We start from the raw sequence: 12,176 nt of genomic DNA on the forward strand, positions 1-12,176 counted from the left end.
TTCAGCACTGGTGCCTGTATTTATAAACACATATATGTGTATTTAATCAACTAAAGATTCATTGGTTACAATCTGTACTTTAATTGGGTGACAGCCCTACTTCAAAGATTTAGGGTGCAATTCTATGCACAACTTGTTAAGAGTTACCACACTGAGCACATGAAAGCTTATTTATGAGTAAATATACATAAGATTGAGCTGTGGTTCTTGCCTGCAAATGCTTTCTATCCTGTATCTAATTCTCTTTGTCTCAAGCTCTGCAGCAAATAGGTTGCTAAGGATTTCTTGAGAATGGCTGTTTTTTAAACCGATGGTCTCGAAAGCGCCTGTTCAGGCATGGAATCAGAGTCCTGCACCCAAGCATTGTCCCAGGCCCGAGTATATCTTGAGCAAATTCGGAGCCGAGTCACACCAGGGAATGCAGACGTACATGGAACAGGAAAGCGTGATTACCTGGTGGATGCAGCGAAGCAGATCCGTTTGGCTTTGGAGCGGGATGTGAGCGAAAACTATGAAGAGGCATTCAACCACTACAAGAATGGCGTGGATGTTCTGCTCAATGGGGTTCAGGGTATGATGGGAGAGGGGGATGAGGGAGGGGAAGTTGTGAAAGGTGTAGGAATCCTGAGATAAGTGGATCTTGGAACCATGCAGTGCGTTTGGCCAAACTTGTAAAAGGCTAGTTGCTTGTGGCAAATTTCTTTTGTTGCTTTAAACTAACATAAATGTGTAAGCATGCTAACTAGTACATTCTTTTTGTGGGCTAGCAACTTTTATGGATGAGTTTGTAAGTCTGTTCATGGTCATAAAGCCGAACTGCAAATAGGAGGACTACCCCAGGTGGGGTATGTTAAGCGTTCAAGAGCACAAAGATTGGTGTCATTCTGACTGGTAGTCTCATTGCTTTCAAAGCAACTGATTTCACAGGAAATGTGTTTAGAAGTGCAGCATTTGTGGAACAGATTATTTGCGATGCTGCTTGCATCAGAATGCATCTCTCAGTGACAGCTATTTTAGTAACAGTTTCTGTGTTATCAAAGAGAGGGTGGTGGAGTTTATGCTGTGCTTGACTGACACGAGGCGGGAGCAGGACAGTGTAAACGGATGGAAATCATCTTCCTGCGTGGTGTAGTGGTTAAGAGCGGTAGTTTGGAGCGGTGGACTCTAATCTGGAGAACTGGGTTTGATTCTCCACTCCTCCACATGAGCGGCAGACTGTAATCTGGTGAACCAGATTGGTTTCCCCACTCCTACACGCAAAGCCAGCTGGGTGACCTTGGGCTAGTCACAGCTCTCTTAGAGCTTTCTTAACCCCACCTACCTCACAGGGTGTCTGTTGTGGGGAGGGGAAGTGAAGGTGATTGTAATCCGGTTTGATTCTCCCTTAAGTGGTACAGAAAGTCGGCATATAAAAACCAATTCTTCTTCTTCTGTTATGACAAAGCAGGGCAATAACGATAGCAGTCTAGGGTGATGAGGGGTTAAATGTGGAGAGAGCAGATTGTGGGACTCTGAAGTACACAGTATGGTGATCTTGAAGTGAGTTGTATCATGCTAGGTGTTTGTCAGGACAGGAAATGCCAGAAGGAGAACAGAAAATGTACAAAAGCATTGGTCACAGAATTCAGCTTTTTCCCCCTCAAGAACCTGAGATTTCATTTTGTAAAAGTTTTTACCTCATACGGTTGCAAAGATAATGCTTACAAGTATATAGCCGATGCCTGCAGGAAGAAGCCAGCGGGGTGACTGAATAAGGGGGCAGGGAAGAATGGGGTATTGGCGCCCTGAATACCTCACTGAAGTGGTAAAATCTTGAGGGAGTAGACTCTGCCACTTATGGCTGCACATGGGTAGGGTTTGACATGCTGCTTCTAGGTTGGATCCAGCAATCAGTGAGCAGAAAGGAAAATTTTCTTAGTGCAGTTCTGCTTGCACAAGCAATAGTGCAAGGGGTGCGGCAACATATAGTACCTCAGCGCATAGGTGCTGAGTTGTTTTCTGTTGCCTCAGAAGTCGGACCAGAACCAGTGGGTTGAAATTAAATCAAAAGAGTTTTTGGCTAAGCATTAGGAAGAACTTTCTAACAGAGTGGTTCGTTAGTGGAACAGGCTTCTTCTGGAGGTGGTGGGCTTGTCTTTCCTGGATGTTTTAAAGCAGAGGCTAGATGGCCATCTGTCAGCAATCTGATTCTATGACCTTAGGCAGATCCTGAGAGGGAGGGCAGGAAGGTTTGCATCAGTGTTTGGCTCTTGTGGCCCTTTCTTGCATGCCCTGGGTAGTGCTGATAGTCGCTTTGTGGTCAGGAAGCAATTTTTCTCCAGGCCAGATTGGCCAGAATCCTGGAGGTTTTTTCCCCCCTGCCATCTTCTGGGTGTGGCGGGGGGAGGTGTGAATCTCCTGCATCGTGCACGGGGTTGGACTAGATGACCCCGGTGATCCCTTCCAACTCTATGATTCTATGGTTCAATGTCATTCTTAAATAATAATGTACATTCCATTGTTCTATATTCACAACAGATGTTCCACATGATCTTATTTAATTTGCTTTGTATCAGAAGAAATACCTTGTGCCTGTACATTACACACAGAAAAGATAGTGGGGATACAATCACTATGGCTTAGCGCAAGCAGACAATGAGGAGTAATTTTAATGATTCCACATAAGCAAGGACTGTTGCATGGATGGAAGTCTTCCACAGGATCCAACAGAGCAAGAATTGTTGCATGTGTGCATTATAAGAGCAATATACAAATATGCTCAGTTTGCATAATTATTACAGATGTCACCTTTTTGTGGGACAGATTTTAAAATGCCCAAGTGCAAAACTTAAAATATGAATACAGATTGCAGGCAAGAATGTTATGTTTTGGGGAGAAGCTAGGGCTAGTGGTGATTAATGCATTCAACTCTTGCACAGTGGATCCTAACAAGGAGCGCCGTGAGGCTGTGAAGCGCAAGATCACCAAGTACCTGAAACGTGCTGAGGAGATATTCAACTGCCATCTACAAAGGACTTTGGGGGATGGAAATTCCACTAATACGGTGAGGAGAGTGAGGAAATGGGGCCTTTTAGTTATGCAGGCCTGTACGTTTGTCCAGTAACAAACCTCATGTGCACAAAATGGGAATGGGAGTGCAGTAGATGTGAAAGGCACAAGTGGAATCTGCATCCACTGAGTACAGACCCACCTGTAAGATTTTAACACAGATCAGGAGGAAAAGGGAGACAAACTACAGCCAGTACAAACCCACCCCCAATGCTCCAAAAATAAAAGACGTATGGTAGAAGAAGCCAAACTCCAGTTGACCTTTCCCAGAGGCTTATTTTTGTTGCTTTGGTGCTTTCAAATTATCCATCACCTTTTTATGATGAGTTTTTATGCTATTTACTTTTCTCATGTGTGATTGCAAGATATGTTATCAGATCTACTGTTTAACTGCCTCTGTTTTTACATTGTGTTGATTTTTATTATTTCAGTATTTATTGCTCATGTTGGCAACCATGTTCTCCTAGAGAGAGGCCTGTAATTAAAAAAAAAAAAAGGAACAGTGTCTGGTGAAAGCTCAGGGGAAAAAAATTGCCAGGTGGAGCACTCATGATCCCTCAGCAAGCCTTCAGTCCTAAGCAAAGATCCCTGTGTCACCTCTACGGGTACTACCTCTTGCCTCTGTTGCTCGCATATTCCTAATCTCTCTTTGACATATAATTCATAGTACTTTAACAACCTGAATCTTGGAAGCAAAATTAAAGGACACTGAAAATGCAAACATTGCACATTTCCTGTAGTTTGCCAAATACAGCCTGAATTACTGAGCACAGAATTTGGATTTCCTTGATATAAAGTGTAGTCAATCTTTTGGTGTAACCGACAAACACTGGATTTCCATGCGTACACTTCAGATTCAATAGTAAAGCAGAAGGTATGGCATACACAAGCATTTGTGCTGGAGCTTACAACAAAGGTTGAACCCTCCCCCCATTATTTGTATTAAAATGTATAACAATCCCGTTCCAGTCTTCTTCACCTCTGAGAGTTTCTCAGCCGTGTTTCTAATTGATTAACAGGGTTACAGCAGCCTCCGCTTTCGGCCAATAAGGACACTCAGCACACCAGTGGAAAACCTGAGGCACTGTAAAGTTGTAGGAGTAATTGACAAGGTAATTATTTGCCATCTGAAATATCTAGCTTGAGTTGATAGGTAGTGCTTCTGAAGAATAGCCATGTTCATCTGTTGCAGCAAATAATCTTGAGGCATGCCAACAAGCAAAACATCTGCTGTGGTTTATATGTGCATGTGCCTCTGAATGACCCCATGTATCTGAGGGAGTCAGCATTGGCATACAAAAACTCCCACAACAAAAAATTATTTGTTTTCTAAATTGCTACAGGACTCTTAGTGATAGTACTGTTTATATGTGCTTTTGTGCTGCTTGCAGGTACAGATAGTGCAGGACCCGGCAACTGGGGCAACCTTTATACTGAAGGTATGTGCCTCTTCTTTCTCTGTCTCCCTTCCATTGGCAATGCTAGATGCAGTTTTTTTCTCTTGATGTGTCCAATGTAATTCAAAATTCCTCTTGGCTTAGCCATGCTTTCTTTGGTATTTGTGAAGCCCCAATAGAGCAGAATATGTAACATCCCATTTGGGAAGCTTCCCAAAATCAGGTGCTACAGAGGGATTCCTTTTCTTTTGCATATCCTCTACTACCCCTTTAGAAGAGCAGAACTTATTATTCTATTAAAGAATAAGCTGCTTTCCTAGTGCTCCTTTGTATTCACAATGAAAATGGAAGCGTTTGTGTATCTAAGCTTGCATATGAAATTTCACATTACAAATGGCTGGAAGTTCTTGACTAGCTTTGTCTGTACACATCAAGAGAATCCACAGGGATTGTGGCCACAGATAAGGCACAATATGTATATATTGGGGGGAGTTTGAGCTGGACAGTTAATGCACACAGTAACCACCCGTTGTGCATGTTCACCATACTCTGGGAGCATATGTACATCATCTGCCCATAACAAAGGAATTGTACTCATTGTCTGGTCCCTATATGCTCCATCAGGCCTTAAGAAATGGTCACAATGGCCAATTATTATTATGTACATATTAACGGTTCAACTCAAGACCTCCAAAATATACATACAAGTGAGAATTAATAAATTCCACAGTTCTTGGGTCCCACTGCATCTGGCACCCTTTGGATAGGGTCCTAGAAGACCAGACCTTGGGAATTTTACTACTAGGGAAAATATGAAACCTGGATGCCACTTGCGCACAGAGGAGACTGTGGGACTCCTGTGCTCACATTATATGATCTGTTGTGGTGGATTCTGTGGCATGTTGAGCATTCTTAAATCAGCAAAGAAATAATGATGCAGTGAAAAGAAGGGCTTTTCCCCCCAGGATCAAACTACATATTATATGGGTCTATTATAGGATCTCCCAATGTTCTTTTACCACTAAAAAGAAGCCATAGGAATATAAGGCAATTTGGACTGGGACTGCAGGAGTATTAACCCTTTCTTACCACACTGTTTTTCTGATAGAAATCACCCGCCTTTCCTTAAGCTGCTACTAGGTGCGGGGGCAGGTGGGGGGAAGAGACCAGGAATTCATATTTCAGGTATCTTTCCCCCTATTTGGGCTAACGGATTCAGGTAACTCATTTGTTAGTTGTTCCCTCAGAAATTAGGGAATGATCCAGTCTTTTCTGAGATGATGCTACCTATACTTGCTCACACATAAAATCTCTTTCTCCCATACCAGACAGACTGAGGGTATCCCTCAATCATCAGAGCTCCTCAGGTACAAACTCTCCCCTTCAGCCCCTTTCCTTCTATAGAACCTATGCACTTTGCTGACTGCTTACAGTGCCTGGCAGTTTACATAGCCTTATAACCACATAACCTGATGTGATTCCCCATTTGCTCCTTTTCCCCCTTTTCAGTGAGTCCCAGTGGCTGCTGCTTACCCATTTTTATCTTGCCTCTGGGTGCTCTGGACTATTCCCCAGCTCCCTCTTGCTACTGCTGGGGTCTGTTGCTTAGCCTTTCTTGCCTCTCTTTAGGATTAGGCTCTGTCATGGCTCCCCTGGCTGTTTCTGAGCAGCAGAAGCCCATATACTACAAAGGCATGCTGGGAGACAAAATACAGGCCCTGGCTTTGTGGATGTCCCTATCAAAAGGGTTGCCCTATGCACTCACCTGCACACAAAGTCAGATATAGAGCATAGTGATACTTATCCAGTAGTCACAGGTGAGTTTTGAAGAAATTCCGCTGCATTAGTTCATCTCTGTAAACATCTTTAATTGAAAAATCACAGAGTCCATTTACCTCTGATGCAAATCTGGACAAGCATCCAGCCTATGGGAAAATGTGCTGGCAGAGTTCTCAAAAATCACTTGGTGCTCCAGAGCATTGTGAAAAAGTTGAGGGGTATAGTGGAAAGGTAGCTAAGTTGCTCTGGAGCTCTGGGATTTCAGTTCAACTGTTGGATGGGTAATGCAGGTGAAGCTTAGGTCTCACCATGTTGGGAAATGCCTCTAGACAATAGCTAGGCAGCCACTGAACAGTCTGGCAGCCACTGAATAGTCCCTGGTTCTGTGTTCTGTTTCAGAGCCTCACCAAATCCCATGTAGAGACCCGTGGAAGACAGACAATCATCCCACATGGAATCCCTTTCATGGCTGAATTGTTGCGCTACTATGTGAGCGAAGACTCCATTTTCCTTCACTTGGAACATGTGAAAGGTGAGAGGACCTCATTCCCATTCCCCTTTTCAGCCTCATCTGGTGTAGATCTTGTAGTGATTGAGGGCCAGTCTGAATTTTTCTGTGCAAGATATTTCGTTTAAAATGTCATGTCCATCAGAGTGGGTTTGGGGAGCCTAATCCTAAGGTAGCACTGGGGACTTTGGAACTAGGCCATTCATAGAGTAAGAGAAAAGAGTGAAAGATGGAAACTGCATGCCTAGGAACACAGAATTACTTATCTGTCTCAACTCTTCAAAAGGGCAAGTCTAGTATCTAGTACTGATTAGATCCTTAAAACAAGGAGAATCATATAATTGGAAGGGGCCATAAAGGCCATCTAGCCCAACCCCCCTGCTCAATGCAGGATCATCCTAGAGCATTCCTGACAAGTGTTTGTCCAGCTGCTGGTTAAAGACTTCCAGTGAGAAGGAGCTCACCATCTCCCTAGGCAGCCGATTCTACTGCTGAACTCTTACCATAAAAATTTTTTTTCCCTAATGTCCAGCTGGTACCTTTCCACCAGTAATTTATACCCATTATTGTGAGTTCTACCCTCTGTTGCCAATAGGAATAGCTCCCTGCCCTCCTCTAAGTGACAACTTTTCAAAAGTTTAAAGAGAGCAATCAGGTCCCCCCTCAACCTTCCCCTTTCCAGACTAAATATTCCCTAGTTCCTCAGCCTTTCCTCATAGGGTTTGGTCTCTGAGCCGCTGATCATCCTCGTCACTCTTCTTTGCAACTGCTCCATTCTGTCCACATCCTTTTTGAGGTGAGGCCTCCAAAACTACACACAATACTCCTGGTGTGGTCTGACCAATGCAATGTACAGCGGGACTATGACATCTTGTGATTTGGATGTTATGCCTGTTGATACACCCCAAGCCCGCATTAGCCATTTTTGCTGCTGCATCACACTGACCGCTCATATTCAATTTACAGTCCACCTGTACCTCTAGATCTTGTTCACGCACAGTGTTACCCAGACGTGTACTCCCCATTCAGTGTGCATGCATCTCATTTTTGTTACCCAGAAGCAACTGAGAAGGATAATAGAACTTTAAATTAATTTCAGGGAACTCAGGTTGTTGGATTGGCTTTCCTGAGCCTGCCTGTGGAGCAAATAGGTGTCCAAAGCAGTTGCCATTCTGTTCCCATCTCCTATAACAAACTATAAAACACTCCTATCAGTTCCAATATTACATTCGTGCACTGCTGTTTTAATGTAGCAAGTACAGAACTGGAAATAACCAGGTCACAAAGATCCAGCGGTTGTTGTGGGTTTTTTAAAGTACCTGTACTCATATATATGATTGCACTGGCTTCCATCAATTCCCCCCTCAGGTATTTGTAGCTCTCCCCAAAAGGTGCTGGTATTCACTATCAGTGAGTACCACCACAAAAAAAACTTACAAAGATTAGATGCTAATCCAGTGCTGAGAACTTGAAGATCTTTCCAAAAGAAGCTTTGCAGGTTACAGAGCTGTAACGTAACATCAGTACCAGACAATACAGTTGACTTTTCCTTGTCTAGTGCTGCTCTCTGTCATTTGTATGTAAGATTATAGAATATCCGCAATCACTTCATTAGACGTATTTTTATTTCCCGGTCAATAATTGCATTTTAACCTAATGGTGGAGACTCTTGGCCACATATCCTCTCTCAGCAAAACCTGTCTCTTGGGTAGTTGGGATGATAAATGGTGGGAGGGATGAGAAAGAATCAAGTATGTCACTGTGAGCTTCTTGGAGGAAGGTGGAATGAGATAGAAAGTAGGGATAAGGTGTAAGGCATTAAGACATAGCTGGTAGGACTTACATCCATCCCTTTTCTTCCTTCCATTTCACACAGGGGGTACTCTCTGGTCCCATATTCACTCACAGCGCCATTCCTCTTATTATCCTAATACATTAAATCTGAAGTCCAGCTTGGCTTTGGAGCATGCCAATGAAGAAGGGCTCACAGCAAGCCCCCGAGGAGCTTATTCTAGGTCAAGGCAGAGTTGCAACAGCACTGGCCAGATCACAGCTTGTGTAAATCACAACACATCCAGATATGCTGAACAGTCGCCACCTCAGGAACAGTCACATGACCACACCCATGCCAGACCCAGTAATGATTATAGGTTGCCTATCAGCCCTGCCACTGGGGGGACTATTGTTGGATGGAAGAATTCAAGTGGGACACCCAGTTTAGCTGGTGCTGCAGAATCTACTTTCAAGCCAGTGGGTCAGGGACATAGCCTCTTGGACAACCAAAGGCTGGCTTTGCTGTCACGTGACTCATTTCACTGCTCCGTACCTGAGAGAGACACTCCTCAGCAAAACCCAAAGCAGCCAACGTATGAGAGAGCTTATGTTCCTGTCCCAAAGGTGGCAAAAGGAAACAACTTGCCAAAGACAGAAACTCCTTGCCGCCGCATACCTAGGCTTATTCATTCCCCAGCAACTCTTTCAAGGCAAAGGCAGGCATGCCCTGGAACTCTCCTACAGAATTACTGCAGTCTGGAGAAGCAGCTGAGTGAAGCAGAAGTGAAAAAAGGGGGAAGCCTTGCCCAGGAAGACTTGGTACCTGACAAAAAACAGCACAAGCAACAGCCATCACAAGGACAATATGGCCCCCCAGCACATTGGGCTTCCAGAAAGAATGGCCCCGGAGCCTGGGGGATAAATGAGGATCAGATTCAGCTCTGGGCAGCAGAACTGCTTTTGGCTCTGGAGGGTCTCCACCAACAAGGAGTGTTTTGCCAGGATCTCAACCCACGGAACGTGCTTCTAGATGTCTCTGGTAAGCGTTCTCTGGAGAAGGAGACACGGGAGTTTTAGGCCTTCCTCAAGGATCGCTGAAACATTGGATCTATTTCTGAAAGGTTGGCTTCATTGAGAACAGTCCTGTTTCCTGTTCTTAAGCTTTGCAGCATGGCAGGAAGACAACAATTTCCATTATGCTATAGTTTACTTAGATTAGTACTAAAGTTACTTAAGGTACATTTGTCCAGACATTGCTCCATTTTGCTAACTCTAGTTTATTGAGACAGTTATGCCCAATCCCTGCAGTACACAAATGGCACAGAAGCCATTGAAGCACAACTGCTTCCAAGGCAATTCTGGCAGAATCTGAAGGACCCAACAAGATGTAGTTATTTCTCATGGTAGCATGGTTCACATAATGTGTGAATCGGGCATTATGTTTCAGTAGCCATTGCAGTACCTGTGTCTTTCCTCCAGCCTATCAGGGTCCTTAAATAGACAGCATCTGGCATTTAATAAAGCAACCGCCCAACATGTGGAGCTGAAACTAGTTTGAGATTGGCAAAACAGCATTTGTCACGGGGTTTCCTGAGTTGGGGGGGGGGTCCCCCCCATACCACTAAGGTTTGCATCACCTCTTTCAATCTCATAGGTCATATCCGTCTCACATACTTTGGCCACTGGACTGAGGTAGAGCCGCAGTGTTGCAGCCAAGCGCTAGAAGAATTGTACTGTGCTCCAGGTAAGGGAGAGAACTCTTGCTTTTTCCTTTGCAGGTATACCCGCAATGAAATATCAAGAGGTCCACCATTCCTAGGAATACAGTCCTTTTAGAGCAGGGGTGGGGAACCTTTTTTCTGCCAAGGGCCATTTGGATATTTATAACATCATTTGCGGGCCATACAAAATTATCAACTTAAAAATTAGCTGACTAAGCCCCAAGCAGGCAGCTGCCCCAGATGACCCCTCCCCTGCGTGGAGAAGCAGGCAGGCATCCAACCGGTCATGCACTGGCCCACCTGGTGGCATAGGATGGTCTGTTGCACCAGCCGGGCGAAGCCATCCAGCCACACGCCGGAGTTGCTCCTGCTCCGCATGGTCAGGGATGGATTCTACAACCGACTCCTGCTACCTCTGCCTGCAGGGGCGAAATGAGGACACACTGGCTAAGAAACCCCCCCCACACACACACACATTCTGGCCCTGCCTCCTTTAACCCCTCCATTGTCACCACTTCCGCCCCCAGCCCTCTTGTAGTACAGAGGGAATAAGTTTCTCCACGGCCCGGGTGGGAAAGGGTTAACAGTTTCTTGGGCGGTCCTAGCAGCTCCATAGCTAACGACTCTTCTGCAAGGGGGGAAAAAGTTTCTTTTCGCAGCAAAACAAACTCATATCTGCCTTGAATAGAGGCTATTCCTGTCCGCGGGAGGGGCAGATTGCCAGTCTTAGATCCTTCTGAGCTAGAGATCTGCCAGGACATACGAAGGGCCAGACCAAATGATTTTGCAGGCCTTAAACAGCCCCCGGGCCTGACGTTACCCACCCGTTTTAGAGGGTAGACCTAGATGGTTAGAGGCAGAAGAAAATCAAAGGACTGTAGGGATTCTCTTGTTTTTCAGCATCTTTGTAATTCTGGTTCCTTTTTTTTCTGCAGAGGTGGGTGGTATTTCTGAGCTGACAGAAGCCTGTGACTGGTGGAGTTTTGGAGCACTGCTCTATGAGTTACTGTGTGGAATGGTGAGTAGCTTAGAAGCCGGGGCTTCTGTTAGGAAGCCAGAAAAGTGAAGGGTCATGGTGGGGTCGGGAAACCCAAAACACTGATATACTTCATTGCAGGACTGGATTTTTCACATCCTTGTCGTCAAAGGTTAACATTAAGGTATTAATCCATCATGGAGGTCTACAACCATTACTGCCCATGTGATAAGCTTATCTAAGCAGCGCTGTTTATCTTTGACAGTCATTGTCCCAGAATCACCCCTCAGGGATTTATCCTCACACCCAGCTGTACCTTCCAGAAAGACTCAGCCATTCCGCTTCATCTCTACTATTAGAGGTGAGAATCACCTTCTCAAGGGGAAGCCTACTCAGCTTGCATAATAAGGTGGTTGGGGGGAGATGGCTTTGAAGGGATGATTGGAAAAACAGGAAATCTCAGTTCCCCTCCCTCTTCCTTCCAGCTGCTGAAGTATGATCCCAAGCAACGTTTGGGCGCTGGAAAAGATGGCATGAAAAAGATCAAGGCACACCCTTTTTTCAGCAGTATCCAATGGAACAAGCTGGTTGCATACTAAAAGCTGATCAAGGGGAGGGTATGTGCATGTTATCACCAGAGTGCAACACGTGGCAGTTCAAATTAAGTCTGTGGCACAGGATGGATCCAAGCCCTTCCAAGAGCTGCTGCGCATCAGTGCAAAGTTCCCCAGGCTTTATGACTTGGGTGGTGCTAGCAGTGCTGCTGCTCAACAGGAGACTTGCACAACTGGACTAGGGCCCAGGTTTCCAGGCTTGAGTTGCCCCTATTCTGCTCCCTAACCATATGGCAATAGCAGCTGCAGGGAGAAGTCAGGCCTTCGAAATGTATTTACCCCCCTCCAGTTACCTTCCAAGAATCCTAGACTTAATAAAGGTCCCAGTAATTCAGAAAGGCACAGGCCATGCAAGACTGC

At 45.0% G+C, this 12,176-nt stretch overlaps 1 protein-coding gene across 1 annotated transcript; it reads left to right on the forward strand.

The window, feature by feature from the left end:
• Positions 1–336: 336 nt before the first annotated feature.
• On the forward strand, positions 337–11,832 carry RPS6KL1 (ribosomal protein S6 kinase like 1). Its single transcript, XM_056852196.1, has 10 exons — positions 337–571; positions 2,919–3,043; positions 4,068–4,160; positions 4,440–4,487; positions 6,624–6,756; positions 8,609–9,544; positions 10,160–10,249; positions 11,162–11,244; positions 11,468–11,563; positions 11,688–11,832. Exons 1-10 carry the CDS (start codon positions 337–339, stop codon positions 11,799–11,801), a joined length of 1,953 nt encoding a protein of 650 aa, XP_056708174.1. The 3' UTR covers positions 11,802–11,832.
• Positions 11,833–12,176: the final 344 nt, after the last annotated feature.

Source organism: Euleptes europaea, chromosome 6, assembly GCF_029931775.1.
Source record: "Euleptes europaea isolate rEulEur1 chromosome 6, rEulEur1.hap1, whole genome shotgun sequence".
In the NCBI taxonomy this organism is placed as follows: Eukaryota; Metazoa; Chordata; class Lepidosauria; order Squamata; family Sphaerodactylidae; genus Euleptes; species Euleptes europaea.

Coding starts and splice junctions, on each gene's coding strand:
- RPS6KL1 (XM_056852196.1), top strand. CDS start 337: ATGGAATCAGAGTCCTGCACCCAAGCATTGTCCCAGGCCCGAGTATAT. Junction 4,488..6,623: donor GGGCAACCTTTATACTGAAG/GTATGTGCCTCT, acceptor GTTCTGTTTCAG/AGCCTCACCAAATCCCATGT. Junction 11,564..11,687: donor CTTCATCTCTACTATTAGAG/GTGAGAATCACC, acceptor TCTTCCTTCCAG/CTGCTGAAGTATGATCCCAA.